The 20,002-nt window shown below is 38.4% G+C and overlaps 2 protein-coding genes across 8 annotated transcripts in view; both read left to right on the top strand.

The window, feature by feature from the left end:
• LOC110453920 (G protein-activated inward rectifier potassium channel 3-like) overlaps nt 1–3,951 on the top strand; it is a 70,634-nt gene extending 66,683 nt beyond the window's left edge. For all 7 annotated transcript variants that reach the window (XM_021503160.1, XM_021503161.1, XM_021503162.1 and 4 more), the window contains one exon: nt 1,491–3,951. The gene's annotated coding sequence lies outside the window, so the exon portion shown is untranslated. The remainder of the gene's footprint in view (nt 1–1,490) is intronic.
• Nucleotides 3,952–7,631: 3,680 nt separating this feature from the next.
• LOC110453951 (ATP-sensitive inward rectifier potassium channel 12-like) lies at nt 7,632–10,987 on the top strand. The gene has a single exon (XM_021503209.1). It carries the CDS (start codon nt 7,879–7,881, stop codon nt 9,154–9,156), a length of 1,278 nt encoding a protein of 425 aa, XP_021358884.1. The 5' UTR covers nt 7,632–7,878; the 3' UTR covers nt 9,157–10,987.
• Nucleotides 10,988–20,002: the final 9,015 nt, after the last annotated feature.

Raw genomic sequence — 20,002 nt, 5'->3', positions numbered from 1 at the left:
CATGGAGATCTTAGCCTCATCTTTTATTTCCATGGTAATCTGTATCTGATTTTGTCATCATTATTAATCAGTAGGGTTGTGGTGAATCTATGTACAATTATCCCTGGAACCTCTCTCTCTGTTCCTAAAAATATATATTACTTGAGCATTTTACAAAAAATCCTTTCTGTCGTTTATTGCTTCAGTATTACATTTTTTCTGGTAATTGAACGAGTATATATGTAGTTGCAGAGTAATTAATTAAGGTAAAGACTGATCTTACCGATATCAGATATAGGTTTTATTTACCAGAGACAGATATGGATTATATTTACCATAGACAGATATGGATTATATTTACCATTGACAGATATGGATTGTATTTACCATTGACAGATATGGATTATATTTACCATTGACAGATATGGATTATATTTACCATTGACACATATGGATTATATTTACCATTGACAGATATGGATTATATTTACCATTGACAGATATGGATTATATTTACCATAGACAGATATGGATTATATTTACCATAGACAGATATGGATTATATTTACCATCGACAGATATGGATTATATTTACCATTGACACATATGGCTTATATTTACTTTTGACAGATATGACTTAAGGTAATAGGATTGTGTCGCCATTTCTCAGTAGAATTTATTCAAATTTTGTAGTTATATTTCTTTGAAGTAAAGAAAATGTTCTGCCACAAAAAAATATAGGTTGTCAGAATTTTAAGGATTTTAAATGGAAATTTATGTAAAAAGGAGTGAATTTTGAAAAAAAAAATTGAAACAGAAACACACAATTTTTTGCAAAATAATGTCAATAAAAAATGATACTAACATAGATTAGTATTGCATTAATGTATATCAATTTCATAAACGCTGAAATTGTGTAAAATTAATTATCTATAAACGATTAAAAATTGACATTTTATAATAAAACCATATACACATAGTAAGTGCATGCAAGAGTTATCGTTCTTGAAAAACTTCACAGTAGTGAAATAGGTAGCCGGTTTCCTGACATACAGAAAAATGGACACATGTGACTCATTGATTAAAAAACAACTGAATTAATGCCTGGATTGCTTTGCAATACTTTAATATTGAAATAACACACTGTTCTGTCAATAATAAGCATACAATATTCATCAGTTTAATATTAAACATTAGAATATGTGGAAATTGTGATACTGTCTCCCTACATTGGATTTTCAACTAGGGATGTACTTACTATTTCCATTTAGCAATACACTCCTATGACCTTAATCTTCCAGTGTAAAATTGGGGTGATATTTAAGTCAATGTCAAAACAATTAAGAGGAATATACCTTTGAATAGTTTACCTCTTTCTCTGTCATAACTTTGTATACATTCCAGCATACCAAGTTGTCAGTCTTAGGTAAACTATCGGAGAACAAAGAACACCATACCCTCTACACAAAATGACTTAGTTAATCCAGAGAGATACCTTTGTATATTTTCAGATGACCAAGAACATTTTCGTTTGATGAACTCACAATCTTCCACTTGATCAGAAGGCTATGTGTGACAACCAACCCCAGGAGGATATGCCATGTTGGCTGGCTCTCTACTACCCCTATCACAGACCACTATCTACTCTGGGGGTTTACACGTGTGTGGGTGTACTCAACCATGCATTATTTGTCTACTCTTTACATTTACGAGTGTGTGCCTGCGTGTGTGTGACACATGTGTGATGACATGCATCAAAGTTTGAAAATGTATGTTTACATGTATTATTTGAGAACAAAAGATGGAGTTGTCGGGTGACTGCCTGGTTTTGATTTCAGTACTGAAAGTTAATTTAGAGATCAGAATATTGGATATGATGCTTTAATTGTACTATCATAGATTATTTATTCTACATTTGTAAGATTATCAGGTTACATTTGCTGAACAGTGGATCTAGTTTACATGAATTATTGACAGGAGAGATAGTGTGGGAGTTGTATATATATATAAACAGGTAAGAGTCCACATCAGTTAGAATATGTACTCAAAAGAGCAATAAGCAAAATTTTAGAAGATTAAACCGTGTAACAGTGAAAAATGTTATTCCTGAAAAGTCAGATTTGGATTTGAGACATGTTTGATAATTGTAAACACTGCAAAACTTGACTGTCTTTGATCAGAGTGAGTGATGCATGATGGGTAATGATCGCTGTGTTGACCGTTGAAGTAGTCATACCTGGTTACCAATATTATAGTGGAGAAATTATGTAGTAAAATGTCCTTACATGTCTGCCATCTTTGTACCTCGAGTCTTTCTGTTAACAGGTTGTATAAAGCTGTGCCATATATTTGTATACCCTACTGTAGGAGCTGTCGATCCTTATGTATCCAATAGATTTGTGTCACCTGACCAACACAACATACCTGGAAACTCAACATCATCACAAGGACATATACATATCCTAAACACAATTCTGAGAGTATATTGACGAGTTTATTGACAATTTTACAGTGGAACAAGAGTAGAGTGTTCAGAGATTACTTTTAAGACTTTTTTGTTTGGATTTTTTTTTTAAATCAAAAGTTTTTTATTTGAATAAACTGATTTACATCTATCTAACTTTTGCATTGTGGCTGTATTTGAAAAGGTTCTCCTGCAAAGAAAATAAATGCTCACTCAAAGGATCCATATACAAATTTACATTGTAATACTCTGAATGATCCAAATATTTCTGAATCTCGGTTTACTTTATTATCTCCCCTGGTGAGATTTGATACTTCACAAGTTGATAAATGTTGTTCCCTATTATATGCATTTGAAGTCTGTTGAAACTCTTTTTATGTTTTTTTATTTAATATTACATAGACTTAGTGCTCATTCAAAGTAAATTTCTCTAGGCATGTCCACAGGTTTGGGGTAGATATTTTTAACATGAAAATATTCAGCAAGGATTTCATTTAGCTGTTCATTTGGAGGGAACAATGTACATTTTTACCTTTTAATTTTCCCTTTAGTTTTTTCTTAAAGAGCCCTGAAATATGTAACAAATACCTGTTAAATGGCATAACACATAATCTCAAAGAAACTGTCTTTATAATGATGACTCCTGTGTATAGACAGAGACGTATATACGGAAATGTATTACAGTAACATATACGTCTCTGGTATAGGGATGTTCGATGAGTGCCCATTTATGTAAATTCTCACAGCACATCATTATGAATGACTATACAAAAACTATACAAGCAATATCCTGTGATTGAGTAAAAAAAAAATCTTTCAAATTCTCACTTATCTTGCTATGTAACTCTCTCGAAAACTGTCGACATATTTCTAGCACTTCATCAACATTGTCACTACGGTCATGTCTGTGCTCTGGCACTTTCACGGTTCAGGCTATGTCCTGCTCTCCCACCTCAGTCATTCTCTTCCTCTTCTACTGTTTTAAGGGAACTGACTTGTTAGTTAGGTCTTGCTGGTCTCTTTTTCTGTGTCTTTTTTAAGGGGAGAGGTTTAGTAGCAGAACAAAGTTTTGTCAACAGTTCCCACTTTTGGGCTGTAAACTACATGAACTCCTAGCTCCCATCTTCTGTCTCCTTGGCTACAGATATATTATAATACTGTTTTCCATCGTTTTGTACACGGCTCATCAAGTCTGATGGCATCATTTATAATTTCTCCATACTGTATTTCGCCTGGCCTATGTATTCTTACCACGAGGTCTAAGCCGAGTCAAGAATAGCAGGCCTATGTTTGCTTTTACAACCATATTGTCAGACGTGTTAAATTTATTGTACCTATTGTCCCTCCACATAAAAACAAATATTTTATTTGGGGCAAACAATGAATTGTTGTTTAAGCCAGAAACTCCAAAGAGGCTATGACTGTAGGTGCTAGTGATTTTTAAACAAATACCAGTACAATAGGCCAAGATTTTTAAATATACAACAAATTTCATTTCATTGTGAGACAGTTACTTAAAAAACTTTATTTTCTATAAACATATTAAAAAGTGTGGCATTGATTTAATGCAACTTCTAAAAAAAAATCTTTTTCTTTTTTTGAAACATTAGCAAGCTGTAAAATCACAAATATGTTAATTTACACAAATTTGTATGCACTGTGACATGGATTTATGGACTCTAGTTGTACGCTGTTTGTATTTTTTGCATAATTTTTCCCTTACTAAAAATATTTTGATGTTTCTTTTGAGCAATTGAGTAAGGATTGAAATGAAATTAAGATAGATTTATCAACAATTCAATAATTTACAGTATAATTCATTATTACAGTATTTTATTGTCATCAATGTATAAAGGGGAACAACTCCTACAGACCTGTAACATGCAGATCATAAAATTCGAGAAGTATTTATAGCCTCAATTAAGATGTTTTACAGTTATTTAAAATCGTCACCGAACTGTGTACTGGTAAAGGATTGTGTACAATACCTTGCAACTAAACTGTTGTCAATTATTTTTTCACTTTGTTTTGTTTGACTGTTTAGGTAATTTTCTTGTTTGCGATTCTCTTTGAGTTGACATGCTCTTTGTTTTCTGAGTTTTCTGAGTTTTAAACTTTAATGTGAATCTGTTGTTACTTAGGGTGTTTAATGTTGTGACTTTTTGGTATTCATTTCTTAGTAATTTATTTGATAAGTATCTAGTTATTTATTTGGTCAATTGCTATTTATTGGGGAAAAAACTGGAACAAATGTACAAAAAAGTCAGACTTTCTGTAAAGGATTAAACAGTATTAACTGAACCTATTCGTGCTAGCTTCATCCGTCCACAGAATATTATGAATGGAAGGGGCAGTAACTCTTACAACCTTGCTATCTATGTGTCTCCTATCCTTTATAAGTTAAGCTCCTTCCATGTCATGTATCTTTTTGTGACACGCAGTGATAACACTAATCTAATGAAACAGGTTTACACACTGAACATGTCCTTTGTTTTAACTGATACGCTATTGTTTTTATAAAAACTGAACAGTGTGATACTACAGAGAGTGCTTAGCCAATCTATGATAAGAGAATATTGTGATATGGTAGGTGTAGCTATGGTAAGACCTTGTATCCCTGTGCAGTCATTATCAACCATTTGTACATATTCGTCTATGCATATTCATGACCTTGGGCTATCAGTAAACATCTGTAAAATACACATTTATGCATATTCATGAACCCTTTTGTCTGCCATCTATACATATCTGGACAAACTGTGATGTGTTGAGATTTTACTTTTAAAATTTGTCTTTATATTTGTTAGATCGTGTTTGCATGTTCATCTGAAGGTGTGAATGAGAATGAGAAAAAGAATTAAGAGAGTTTGAAAGCTGACCTGAAATTGTGCAGGATTTCTTAATAAAGCTAATTTTTGCTAAAATAAAGTCATTGTTTTTTATTCCACTTAGTAGTGTGTTAGTAGTTATGTGACCACAAACACGTACAGCTGTATGTTCTGTATGACATTATGTTTTGCTTGTTAAAATAATAATAATATTTATTCAGGAAAAAAAGGCATGTCATTGCAAGATATCACAGTTTAGAATAACATATATAATTAAAATCACATTGCAGCTTGTAAATAAAAAAGAGTATTTTGTATTAAGACTAAGAATAATAATAGATCTGACCTAATAAAAGGTTTTTTAATTCAATCATTGACATATATCACAGAGTACAAAAATCTAAAAAAAGTCTGATACACTGTAAAAAAAAAGGCAGATATTACTTTAAAATGAGACAAAATGAGACAGACTACTTTAGTAAATGAAGGTATTTATAAATAAAAAAAATAGATCGCATAATAGGAGTGGTGGTGATTGCAATTTACCTAGGATTACCCATAAAGCCACAAAGTGGCTTATTTCCAATGGGGTCCTTTAAAAATGAAAAAAAATCAATCCGGTGACGGTTCAGATAGTGCTAAAAAGTATATGACGACACAGGCTATGCATGACTTTCTGTATTGTGAAGTGTAGGAGAAAACCCTTCATCACGACCTAAAAGGTTTTTTCCCTCGGGTACCCAAGTACATTACAGATAACGCCATTGTGTATGTTACATGATAATCTAAATCACAACACTTCGAGCACGTGTACATACGGGTAACCATCAGTGTGACGTCAAAACAAAGTTGTCAGGTGGAAGTCGATAACAAACGACATGACGGTATATCCGGAGGAGATTAAAATGTATGCCATGGTATGGGCACAGGGCTTGCCTCATCACGAAGAGAGACAAATTCGCCAGGACGTAGGTCGCACATCCGCTTTGTCCATCAAAGTGTACAGAAGCCAACTGGTAACAGAAAAAAATCATATGCATCGAGGTCATACACTTAACGCAATCAATTAAAGATATAAAAAATAGGACCGGAAAATATTACCTGTAAAATGACATTAGGGAAACGCTTTGGTGATCATACAAGTATAATCATCCTTGACAAAACATCACTTTTCCAAAAAAATATCGCAACAAATGTCTTGGGACAAAATGTGCCAAAATATTGTAATGTAACAAGGATTTATAACTCAAAATTGCTGAATCTATATAGCTATTGATAAATGTATGTTGCTGACGTAACAAAGAGATGACGCTAACCATACCCGACGTCAACGCACGGTCAGGAGTGGCGAAACTAGGAATCAATTTAAAACATTTTTTTATCGTTAAGTAACATATGATAGATTCATTTCGTTTAAAAGAATTTCTGTTTTAAGTTTTCTACACCATGACGTGCTCGTAAAGTAAGGTAAAGTGCACAAACAAGTTGAACTATATTATTACTGTAGTCACTACACTAATAGTCCTCCTCAAAATAGATATTCTGTAAGAATCATATGCTGCCATGCCTTTTACAGAAAAGTAGTTGTTTAGTACTTGAATGTTTGATAGTGTAGGGGGTTGAACAATGGAGCTTTACACGTACATTGCCTTACCTTTACCAGTATGGCATTAAAGGCACGTCATTAACAAAGACGATATACGATGAAAAACTTGACAGGGGAAGTTACTCTATGCCAGACAATCTCGTTTGGCTGCTTCATCTTCTCTATAAAAAAGAGAATACTCCAATTCAAAATAATGAGTGGAATTTTTCTTCGCGATTAAAACCGATTCGGTGGTGTCCTTAAACATAAGTTATAGGCATGACCATGAAATATAACTATTTTGTTATGCCATAAAATAGATTTAATGATAACACAAGTTTGATTTTATGATATCGTTTTAGAAGATATTTTATGGTAGCTTTTTCGGTTTTGCCAATGTACGCACGTGTTACCCATGAAGCTTAGTTTTTTCGAAGTATCCATCACTTCAATAAGACCACAGGTGATCGGGTTCTGGAATATATGTGACATATTTAGGTATCGAACGTCACTGTGATAATAAATAATTAGGTACCAGAATATATCATTTCTGTTTAAGTATCGCAACCCACTAGATATCGCAACCCCTTATACTAATAAATCATATATAATTAGTATACGGGGGGTGGGGGGGATACCTAAATATGTCACATATATTCCAGAACCCGAGCACCTGTAAATATGTGTAAAACGTAGTCTAGCAGGGCCAGGAACGTAAACACCGTCACATGACAAGGTAAACCTATAAATATGACAAGGTCCGGACACACTCGCATACAATTATACGGACTACTTACATAAAAGGCGAGATAAGTGCAGTATTCAGCTGTCAGTCTGTCTAAAACAATAGCGACCGTCTCGTGTGTGGGGCGTGTACCCTGTTTTCACCTGTGGATGGTTTATTGCCTGATATCAAGCGGAAAGCCTAAGGCGAAAGAGAACGCGACTATCCATCTTAAGTTAAACAGTTAAGAATAATCAGCGTTGCGACGAGAACCGTGAGAGTATATTACAGTGTAATAATGAACGGACCGGTTGTTGTCAAAATGAACAGTTTGGAGAGTGAAATCCCACCACGGACGGCAGAGAAGCGGTTCAAGGTACGATTCGCACCCGACCCGACCACCCTTCAGGCAAACCACGCATTTCTGCCGAGACTAGTAGAAAAATCAGGTGCTTGTAACGTGGAATCGCGGACCGTTACTGGCAAAAAGCTAAAATTTCTAAATGACATTTTCACGACACTACTGGATACACCGTGGCGGTTTCTACTACCGATATTTTCGTTAGCAATCTTGTTGAGTTGGGTGCTCTTCGCATCCGTGTTTTATGCTATAGCGTCCGTACACGGAGACTTTGAGCGGATCAAGGAGACGGAGGGATGGACAACGTGTGTAGAAAATACTCCAGACTTTATTAACATGTTGCTTTTCTCTATGGAGACCCAGACTACTATCGGCTACGGCACCAGGTATGTGAATGACGAGTGTCCTACTGCTGTTTTTTCGGTTCTGGTACAGTCAATAATTGGGGCCTTATTGCAAGCCATTCTCACTGGGCTGGTAATCGCCAAGGTTCAGAAACCAAAGAAGCGGGGGAACACTATTTTGTTTAGTAGAAATGTGTGTATATCAGAAGAAGGTAACGAGATGTTCTTGTCGATACGGGTTGGTGACCTGCAACGGTCGGACATGATCGATACGCATGCGCGTGCCATTTGTGTTCGTGATAGAGTAACAAATGACGATGAATTCATTTCTCACTTCCGGTATGATCTCGACTTCTCAGCACAAAAGACCAACCCTAGAATTTCTTTGCGTTGGCCTGTTACGCTGCGACACCGAATTACGCCAACAAGTCCCTTCTGGAACAACGATGAAGATGATTTAAGGAGAACCAATTTTGAAGTTATCGTGTTCTTACAAGGGACTATTGAGTCCACGGGAATGATGGTCCAGACACGCACTTCTTATCTTCCAAGTGACTTCCTCTGGGACCGGAAGTTTAAACCAATGATGGCTGAATGGAAGGCAACAGGATCACTCGATTTTGATTATTCTCAATTTCATGAAACCGTGTCAGTCGTGACTCCATCCCCCGGCCGGAACCGGAAGAACAACCTTTTGGTGCGCTCTCTGTCGCCAACAGACTCGTGCTACGGAACAGAATCGGGAAATGGAGAGGGTTGTAACACAGACACAACAGATTCAGAAAGTGAGCAGTCCTCAACTTACCAAGATGACCTCCACATACGGAAAATATCCGACATGAGTCAGGACATTAGCAGTTTGTCCGATTGACGGGAACAGCCTGTCCAAGTAACGGCAATAGTGTGCTGTGTAAAGGTGACCGTTTGTCCGAACTACGGGAACGGCTTATCCGATAAAGGGAACAGCTCGTCCCAGTGATGGGATAAGTGTGCCCATGTGACGGTAACAGTTTGTGCAAGTGACGGGAACTGTATGTCCGAATTACGAGAACAGTTTGTCCGACTGACGGTAACAACTCGTTCAAGTAACGACAACTGACTAGTGTGCCGTGTGAAGGTACCGTGTGAAGTACGCGAACTGTTTGTCCGATTGACGGGGACAACTCGTCCAAGTAACGACAACTGGCTAGTGTGCTGTGTGAAGGTGGCCGTGTGAAGTACGCGAACTGTTTGTCCGATTGACGGGGACAACTCGTCCAAGAGACGGGATCAATGTGTCCATGTGACGGTTACAATTCGTGAAAGTGACGGGTACTGTATGTCGACGGGAACAGTTTCAGAGTTTGTCGTAGTGACAGCTCGTCCCAGTGACGGGATTGACGGTAAACGTTTGTCCATGTGACGGCAACGGTTGTCCAAGTGACGGTTACAGTTTGTGCAAGTGAAATGAATAGCAAGTCAAAGGAACGGTAACAGTCTGTTTACTTGATGGAAAAGATTTGCTCAAATGACGGGAAATCAGTTTGTCGTATTAAGAGAAAAAAAAATCGTTTGTTGGACTGACTTAATGACAGGAACAGTCTGTTCCACTGAAAACATACATGAGGGTCATTAAAACGTTTGTCCGCGTGAAAGCAATGGTGTTCGAGAGAAGATAATGGTTCGTGTTTGAGAAGGCAGCAATTTGTCTCGCTATCCATGTAATCCAAGACCGTTTGTCGGAGTCGGCATGAGTGAGGACATTTTTCTCAAAATCATAAACATTATATTGGACTTATTACACGAGCTTCAAAGGGTTTTACTTTAGTCACAAAGTGAACAAGTTTGAAATTGTCTAACCAAAGTAAGAGCAAGTACACATTTTGTGACTGATAAAACAACAGACACTGGTCATACTTGATGTTGCCTAGGAGTTGTACTTTATGAATAATTTGTGAAAAATAAATTGTTATTAGTACCTGTGAGTAAAACCAAAGGAATATACCACCGTTTTTATCGTTAGTTTGTGATGTTATTGTATTTGTTAAGTAGTGACGCGATATCAAATTCAAATAATGTTTGAAATGTCAGAATGGTTTACGATGGAAATCAGTCGCTGTACGGAACTGATAAACATAGAAAGCACGAAAAAATGTTTGACTACAAAGAACGATATAAAATGATATTACCTTTGCTGTTTTGAACGTAAATATAAGGATAAAGATGCATCTTTTCACATTTTATATGAATATGTTTGAACGGAACTTTGTTTCATAACATCATAAATGTGAAAAGAGGCATTTCAATCCTAAGTATTATGTTTTGCGTATGAAATCCGGCAATATGACCTATTGTGCATGACGTCATCAAAAGATAATGGAAACCCGTCACAGCCTTCCAGCATATTTATTATGCAGTTAGGTATTTTAGAATTCCAAAATGACTTAAAAAAATTCGTGGTCATGTAATAAAAAATTGTCTTGAATTTGTTTTCCATTTCATACCAGTCTTATGAAACACGTCGATAATTCGTCATTCTTGTGTACCAGACTCGCTAGAATGAATTATTCCTTGACTCGTTTCGTATACCACTGGGAGCGATGGAACTTTTAGCAGTAAGGGAGGATACAATTAAGTTGTTATATAGTACACTGTAGATGGTGATTTTGTCAGTGTTCGTTAAATTTATGTAAACAAGCTAATGTGATTTTATCTTTGTGCCAACAAATAACATGTTCTTCAATCATTTATGTTGTTGTTTGTCTCGTTTAGAATAGTCTATTGTAAACTATCTTCAAAATGGAATTGAAACTGGAGATGCTGTAATAATTTTGGTATGGAAGGGTACTGAAGCGTCTGCTTTAATCAGATTGGAGTAGGAAAGGGCCAAACGGGACATAATCGTCCGTTATATGTGATATTCTCTTGTTTTGAACAAAAGCGCTCATCGATCTGATAAGATTTTCTACCGTAATGGTTCTTCCAAACAATACAATTTTTCAGTATTACGAACCAATAACCGGATCCCGTACCTAATAGTGGTAAGCTGGATTTTTGTATAACTCCTGTGCAATTTCTATCTATTCGCTTTTTTTCCGAACCGGTCAAACGCGGGGCTTTCTGAACTATAAATGGCCACAGTGACCTTAGCGTTGAACTTGAGACCATGAAAATACGAAGTATTTGATCTTTATATAAACTTTGATTAAAAAAATTGTTAAGAAGTGAGAAGTGTTGATAATGAATCGCCACAGGACGGGACCGCCCCCGACCCCAGACGTAAAATGGTATATTGATGGTATTTATTATTGTTATTAAACCCGCATGGTTTTATTAAGATTCGTTTGATAACAATATATACCTGTCCATCTTACTTGTTGTTTCATAACAATATATACCTGTCCATCTTACTTGTTGTTTCATAACAATATATACCTGTCAGTCTTACTTGTTGTCAGCCAATTCACCGCGCGGGACTGGTCTGACACGTTTATTGACCAAGATATGGATATTTCTAGAATAGAGGTCGCGTTATTATGATTTGGCCAAACGTATATATTTGGATACCGGAGGAGACATTTGCATAAAATTAATGTACATGAAATTGTTGAATGCCGAGTAAGGTCATTTACATTATAGCTGTCACAATAGAGGATTCCCATATATATCACGTAATAATAGAAAATGAAAGGTACACGTTACATATATAGCTCCATCCTTAGCTCTTAACAACCCTACAACAGTCACTCCGTATGACAAGTTATATACAAAATAAATATGACAACTAGTGATAATCCCTATAGAATACTGTGACTGATTTGTGGAGTTTCTTGTTTCGTCTTTGCGCCCCGAAAAAAACGATATTTAGTCATTGACAGTCCTAGTTGTCTTGTCGTTTTGCCCCCGAATAGACGAGATTTAGTCATTGACAGTCCTCGTTGTCTGGTCGTTTCGTCCCCGAATAGACGAGATTTAGTCATTGACAGTCCTCGTTGTCTGGTCGTTTCGCCCCCGAATAGACGAGATTTAGTCATTGACAGTCCTCGTTGTCTGGTCGTTTCGCCCCCGAATAGACGAGATTTAGTCATTTACAGTCCTCGTTGTCTGGTCGTTTCGCCCCCGAATACACGAGATTTAGTCATTGACAGTCCTCGTTGTCTGGTCGTTTCGCCCCCGAATAGACGAGATTTAATTGTTTTCTTAAATCTCGTTCGTTCAGTTTTTCGGCAAATCACGAACGAATCTATACCTGTCTTCTTTTGGGTGTAAAATCACGTCATTTCGTTGTTTCGTCACTCCAAAAAGACGAGAGTTCACAATTGTTCATTCAAATGTTAAATGTTATTATGACGGAGTCAGAAAAGGAAGAAGCGATGAGAATTAAGAAATACTAAACCTCGGTTTTTTTCGAGGCAAGAAGTCGAAACAATGAAGTGGTACAGTACAAATCGGTCACCTTACTTGAATGTTAGGACTCAATCTTACTACAGTAATAGTAGATTTGAACAAAATGATATGAAAACTACTTTGTATGATTTTACGGTTTTGATTTTTTGTAAAGTTTTGGAGTCAAATTTATTCAAACCGTACACACAGTCTTTTTAGAACGTTGATGAACATATTGATTTTTTCTTCAAAATTCATGCATATAAACAATAAAAATGCCTTTCCATCCCTTCACATTTCACTTGCATTTTTCTTATGACAGACTGATAAAAATTCGTATTAAAAGGAAAACGATCTCGTCCCTTTAGAGAAAAACATAAATAATACAAAAGCAAAAGTGTGTTTTTTGTGTCACAAGACGTGCCGTTTACGTCCCTATACTCGTCAGACAGAAGAGGCAAAATCAGTGCATCCAGGTTAACAGAAGTGACGAATGAGAACGCACGACTAAAATGTAACCTAAAGCTACGTTAACATATGTCCAAGGTGCACAATACAACAGACTACACACGATCAGTTACGAGAGGGCCGGATCTCCACACACGATCAGCTACGGGAGGGCCGGGATCCCCATACACGATCAGCTACGGGAGGGCCGGATCTCCACACACGGTCAGCTACGGGAGGGCCGGAACTCCACACACGGTCAGTAACGGGAGGGCCGGATCTCCACACACGGTCAGTTACGGGAGGGCCGGATCTCCACACACGGTCAGTTATGGGAGGGCCGGATCTCCACTCACGGTCAGTTACGGGAGGGCCTAATCTCCATACACGGTCAGTTAAGGGAGGGCCGGATCTCCACACATGATCAGTTACGGGAGGACCGGGATCTCCACACACGATCTGTTATAGGAAGGCTGGGATATCCACATACGATCAGTTACGGGAGGGCCAGGATCTCTCCACACACGGTCTGTAATAGGAGGGCTGGGATATCCACATACGATCAGTTACGGGAGGACCGAGATCTCCACATACGATGAGTAACGAGAGGGTCGGGACGTCCACAAACGACACGATCAGTAACAAGAGGACCGGGATCTCCACACACGATCAGTTATGGGATGGCCGGAATCTCCACACACGGTCAGTTAAAGGAAGGCCGGAATCTCCACACACGATCAGGTTATGGGAGGGCCGGGATCTCCACACACGATCTGTTGCAGGAGGGCTGGTATATCCACACACGATCAGTTACGGGAGTACCGGGATATCCACACACGGTCTGTTACGGGAGGGCCGGGATCTCCACACACGATCAGGTACGGGAGGGGCGGAATTCGACACATGATCAGTTAGAGGAGGGCCGGGATCTCCACACACGATCAGTTATGGGATGGCCGGAATCTCCACACACGATCAGGTACGGGAGGGGCGGAATCTCCAAACACGGTCAGTTACGGGAGGGCCGGGATCTCATCACATGATCAGTTACAGGAGGGCCGGGATTCGACACATGATCAGTTAGAGAAGGGCCGGGATCTCCACACACGATTTGTTACAGGAGGGCTGGGATCTCCACACACGATCAGTTACTGGAGGGCCGTGATCTTCACACACGATCTGTTATAGGAGGGCCGTGATCTCCAAACACGATCAGTTACGGGAGGACTGGGATCTCCACACACGATCAGTTACGGGAGGACCGGGATCTCCACACACGATCAGTTACGGGAGGACCGGGATCTCAACACACGATCAGTTACGGGAGGACCGGGACCTCCACACACGATCATGATCAGTTACAGGAGCGCCGGGACCTCAATATTTACGAGTACATTGTTATATCAAAACACATCTCTTTTACCCAAACCTCCTGTCTAATGTCCCACACACACACAAAAATATACACTAACGGCCACTCCCTGGCTAATAACACATTCACACATACCCATTCGTCCTCAAGTATCATATTCTCGCTTTAAAACTCTAATATCCTAACATTCTCACCCATACAACCTAACACAATTTCTCATCCAAACCTACAATATCATATCTCCTCTCCCAAACAACCTAACACCCCGTGACACCCACGCCCTCTCCCAAACAACCAAACACCCCGTGACACCCACGCCCTTTCTCCAAATAATAACACCATTCTCATATTTCAGTCAGCAATTTAACTGATCACACTCTCCTTCACTTAATCAACATCCTCATCCATCCATTTAACCCCAACCCCCTCCCACTCCCCCTCCCCAACCCCACCAACCAACTAGCATTCTCAATCTTTCTCCATCCCGAAGCGCTTTCCCTCGAAAATGAATACCCCAACCTCCCTCCCAAACCAACACTATCCCAAAATAACTCCCTTATCATTTATCCCTTCAAGACTAACACCCTCGCCCTCTCCCCCTCTCAAACTAGCTCGCTTATCATTTATCCCTTCAAAACTAACACCCTCGCCCTCTCTTCTTCCCAAACTAACTCCCTCAACCTCTCTCTCTCTCTCTCTCTCGCTCATAAGCTAACAACATAACCCTCTCTCCCTTCTCAACTAACTACCTCACTCCCGCTCCTCTATAATTAACACCCTATTCCTCTCTCTCTCCCAGAAATTAGCTCGCCCATCCCCTCTCTCTCCCAGAAATTAACTCGCCCACCCCTCTCTCTCCCAGAAATTAACTCGCCCACCCCCTCTCTCTCTCCCAGAAATTAACTCGCCCCCCCCCCTCTCTCCCAGAAATTAACTCGCCCACCCCCTCTCTCTCCCAGAAATTAACTCGCCCCCCCCCTCTCTCTCCCAGAAATTATCTCGCCCCCCCCCTCTCTCTCTCCCAGAAATTAACTCGCCCCCCCCCCCTCTCTCTCCCAGAAATTATCTCGCCCCCCCCCTCTCTCTCTCCCAGAAATTAACTCGCCCCCCCCCTCTCTCCCCCAGAAATTAACTCGCCCCCCCCCTCTCTCTCCCAGAAATTAACTCGCCCACCCCCTCTCTCTCCCACACTAATACCATTACCATCGGCTATGTTGTGACACGTGTTGCAAAGCAAAAGTAGACATGAGGTATGGATACAATAACTTTACTCTCGAATAAATCTTAGCCATAAGTCAATAACGAGATAAATAATCCATGTGATTATTTTCTAGGTTAAAAGAAGTTTGCAATCGAAATTGCTTAAAATGTTGCAAAGTGAAAAAACACCAATATAGACATAAACTCAATGTCGTAGGTATAAAATGCTTATTATAATAACACGCCCTGAAATAGCATGATGCGTTTGGACAAAGCTAAATGGAGGTTGCCGCAATATGAGAGACAGAGCTTTACCCTCATCGTCAGATATCCGAAATAACAAACAAACAAATCATCACCATGACAAACCTAACCCTAGTTAGACAGTACCATCCTAGGAAGTATCATGATGATTTCAATTTTGTACGAGATTGCTCCAAACGGATGTGCTGATAGAAAGGCCGGATATGACGTCACAAGGAGATAAACACCAGGGACGTCCAGGATTTATTGGATTTTTTGCTTTTCACAAGTGATAACATTTTGTTTGGACACTTGTTTTTACGTAATTGAGCAATCCTCTGTGTGATTTATGGTAGTCGGTGCTGCACATTCTGAACGCTCACGATGACTGTCAAAACAAACATATATTTTAATTTCATTTTTTTTTGCACTTAAGTCTTTCTTTTCCGATGCATTATCTTCAAACTTCGAAAATGTCTCATTAATGTTTTCATTTAAAATCCCTTTTTGGTATTCAATTGTCCTGTGATTTCACTTGAAGTTAGTTGTTTTGATAGATCAATCGCATATTTGTATTAAGATATGTTGTAAACAACATGTTAGCTTAAATTATCTAAAAACGGTCATTGATTTTAGTCTGAACATTGATCCCTCGGTATTTTATTGGTGGTAGGAGCAGTACATGTTCTCTTGCTGCCTCGGTATCGAGTCAGTGAAAGGTTAAATTTAGATCCTAAAGGTGTTACGTTACTAAACCGTCAGTATTTTGACCTGTTGCTTTATGCTACTGTACCATTAGTCTATGTTGTCTTGTTACTTAATGTTACTGTACCGTAAGTCTATGTTCATTTGTTACTTAATGTTACTGTACCGTAAGTGTGTTAACTTGTTACTTAATGTTACTGTACCGTAAGTCTATGTTGACTTGTTACTTAATGTTATTGTACCGTAAGTCTATGTCGACTTGTTACTTAATGTTACTGTACCGTAAGTCTATGTTGACTTGTTACTTAATGTTACTGTATCGTCAGTCTATGTTGACTTGTTACTTAATTCTACTGTACCGTTAGTCTATGTTGACTTATTACTTAATGTTACTGTACCGTTAGTCTATGTTGACTTGTTACTTTATGTTACTGTACCGTAAGTCTATGTTGACGTGTTACTTAATGTTACTGTACCGTTAGTCTATGTTGACTTGTTACTTAATGTTACTGTACCGTAAGTCTATGTTGACGTGTTACTTAATGTTACTGTACCGTTAGTCTATGTTGACTTGTTACTTAATGTTACTGTACCGTAAGTCTATGTTCATTTGTTACTAAATGTTACTGTACCGTACGTCTATGTTGACTTGTTACTAAATGTTACTGTACCGTAAGTCTATGTTGACTTGTTGCTTTATGTTACTGTACCGTACGGCTATGTTGACTTGTTGCTTTATGTTACTGTAACGTTAGTCTATGTTGTCTTGTTACTTAATGTTAATGTACCGTTAGTCTATGCTGACTTGTTGCTTAATGTTACTGTAACGTAATTGTGTTGATTTGTTACTTTATGTTACTGTGCCGTACGTCTATGTTCATTTGTTACTAAATGTTACTGTGCCGTAAGTCTATGTTGACGTGATACTTAATGTTACTGGACCGTTAGTCTATGTTGACTTGTTGCTTAATGTTACTGTACCGGAAGTCTATGTTGACTTGGTACTTAATGGTACTGTACTGTATGCCTGTGTTGACCTGTTACTTTATGTAACTGTAACGTAATTATGTTGAATTGTTACTTTATGTTACTGTACCGTAATTGTGTTGACTTGTTACTTTATGTTACTGTGCCGTAAGTATGTTGACGTGTTACTTTATGTTACAGTGCCGTAAGTATGTTGGCGTGTTTCTTTATGTAACTGTACCGTAAGCCTATGTTGACGTGTTACTTTATGTTACTGTGCCGTAAGTGTGCCGACTTGTTACTTTATGTTACTTTACCGTAAGTCTATGTTGACGTGTTACTTTATGTAACTGTGCCGTAAGTGTGTCGACTTGTTACTTTATGTAACAATGCCGTAAGTGTGTCGACTTGTTACTTTATGTTACTGTATGGTAAGTGAATGTTGACTTGTTACTTTATGCTACTTTACTGTTAATAAATCAGTCGAGACATTTCTCTATCCGTCGGATATCCCCCGACAGGTAGTTCAATGGTGTATGTAGACTACAATAGTATCTACATACTGTAATTGTGTCTATAATTGCCTTTGATTCGTCACACGAATAACAGGTAATATTAAGAATGTCTTATCCATCACCACACACGGCCTGACAATGTACCAATGCACATACATATACTTGATTAATGTGACAGGTTTGTCTCCATAAAGTATTTTTTTATAGTGTGCAATATTATCAGAAATACCTTTTATTTATCATTGTGGATGATTCATAAATCGTGTTCGTTGTGTAATTCATGGGAGAACTTTACCTGCAATTGCGTCGTTAGCCAGGACAACGTTAATGTACTTCAGGTTGGTTTGTTTGTTTGTTTTTAGAGTTTTGCGTCCTCGTAACAGATAAGGTCATACGAAGAGGATGTCCGTAGATTATGGGAGCACTACAGCGCAACTTTAAAGTGTCATCTCACTGAAATTTCAGAACCTGGACACGACAGCATGACACTCCTCCGGGTCAGACCCTCCTGACGAGGGGTCAGTCATGTGAGCCCTAGGAGGCACTGCCGAACAGAAAGATTAGAGCGAAAATAAAAGATGCAGGTTTCAAATGTTGCAATGAGGGCAGCAGGTGTTCTAAGCAGAAGGCAAAGAAGAAAATCCTCGATTCTGTCTCGGTTCCACATTCTGCATTAATCGTTTCATACGATCATGTAGTGGGATACTAGTCTCGCATTCCCCAGACTCTCTCTCTATCGAAACACGAGTGGAGATAAGCGTCTGGTTGAGCGAGACTATGTCTATTTTCCCCGAACCTGCACGGGTAAGGTACCACATGTAACCGTTTACGTGATCTTCAACATGGAAGGTTTTGCCTTTATACTACGATACTTCGAATTTTGTCAAGATAAAGATACTGATTGAACAATAGATACTCTTATATTACCACTAGTACGACGACAGTCAGCACGGACAATGTGTAAGGTAAGCTCGAACAATAATAATCAAAAGGTAGGAGAACATGTATGTAAGGTTTGGTTTGGACGATGCGTGGATTGAACTCTTATGCCATGTTTTGGAGGAATGCGTTGGATACCACTGACCCTCCCTGGGCGATGGCTGTTCTATTTATTAAACAAGCATACACGATACTACATTATTTAAACTAAATGTTGAATAATAGTAAATGTAATTGAATTTTCTATGAGATAAACAGATTCCAAAAATGGTAAATATAAGTATTGAACTGCTTTCAGTTGGCATTCATAGGAAAAATGAATTCCAACTGGACAAAGGTAAATCCAACTTGAAGCGCGCTATTCATATTGCCTATAAATGCCAACTGAAAGCAGTTCAATGCTTAAATGTTTGGACAATACAATGCCATGTTTGGACAATACAATATCATGTTTGGACAATACAATGTCATGTTTGGACAATACAATATCATGTTTGGACAATACAATGTCATGTTTGGGCAAGATAATGTCATGTTCGGGCAATACTGTCATGTTATGAATATGCAAATGTCAAGTTTATCAATACAAAGATTAATATTGCCAATATGAAGATCAAGCTTATGTAAAAGGAAGAACAGTGTTGTATACTATGAAGGTCGGGTTTGATAGCATGACGCTCGGGAATGGCCACTGTGATACGTAGACAGGCCGCTGTGTTGTGATCAACCTGTGGGGATAAATATGAATGCCGGGTTTGGATAAATTATATTCTGTTTCAATCAGAGCGTGAAGTCACATCATTTGTTTACACATGTCATCTGTCCAGAAACGAGCGAGACAGAAATGGTTGGCAAGAAAACCGACATATTAGGGGGAAACTACACAGAAACCAGAAGGCTTGGCTGAATGACCAACGTAATGTCCTTCCTTGACCGTTGTATTAGATTGTTCGTTAATAGAAACC

This window comes from Mizuhopecten yessoensis, unplaced genomic scaffold (assembly GCF_002113885.1).
Source record: "Mizuhopecten yessoensis strain PY_sf001 unplaced genomic scaffold, ASM211388v2 scaffold7547, whole genome shotgun sequence".
NCBI lineage: Eukaryota > Metazoa > Mollusca > Bivalvia > Pectinida > Pectinidae > Mizuhopecten > Mizuhopecten yessoensis.
The sequence above is the reverse complement of the archived record's forward strand: the minus strand, read 5'-3'. Positions and strand labels throughout refer to the sequence as shown.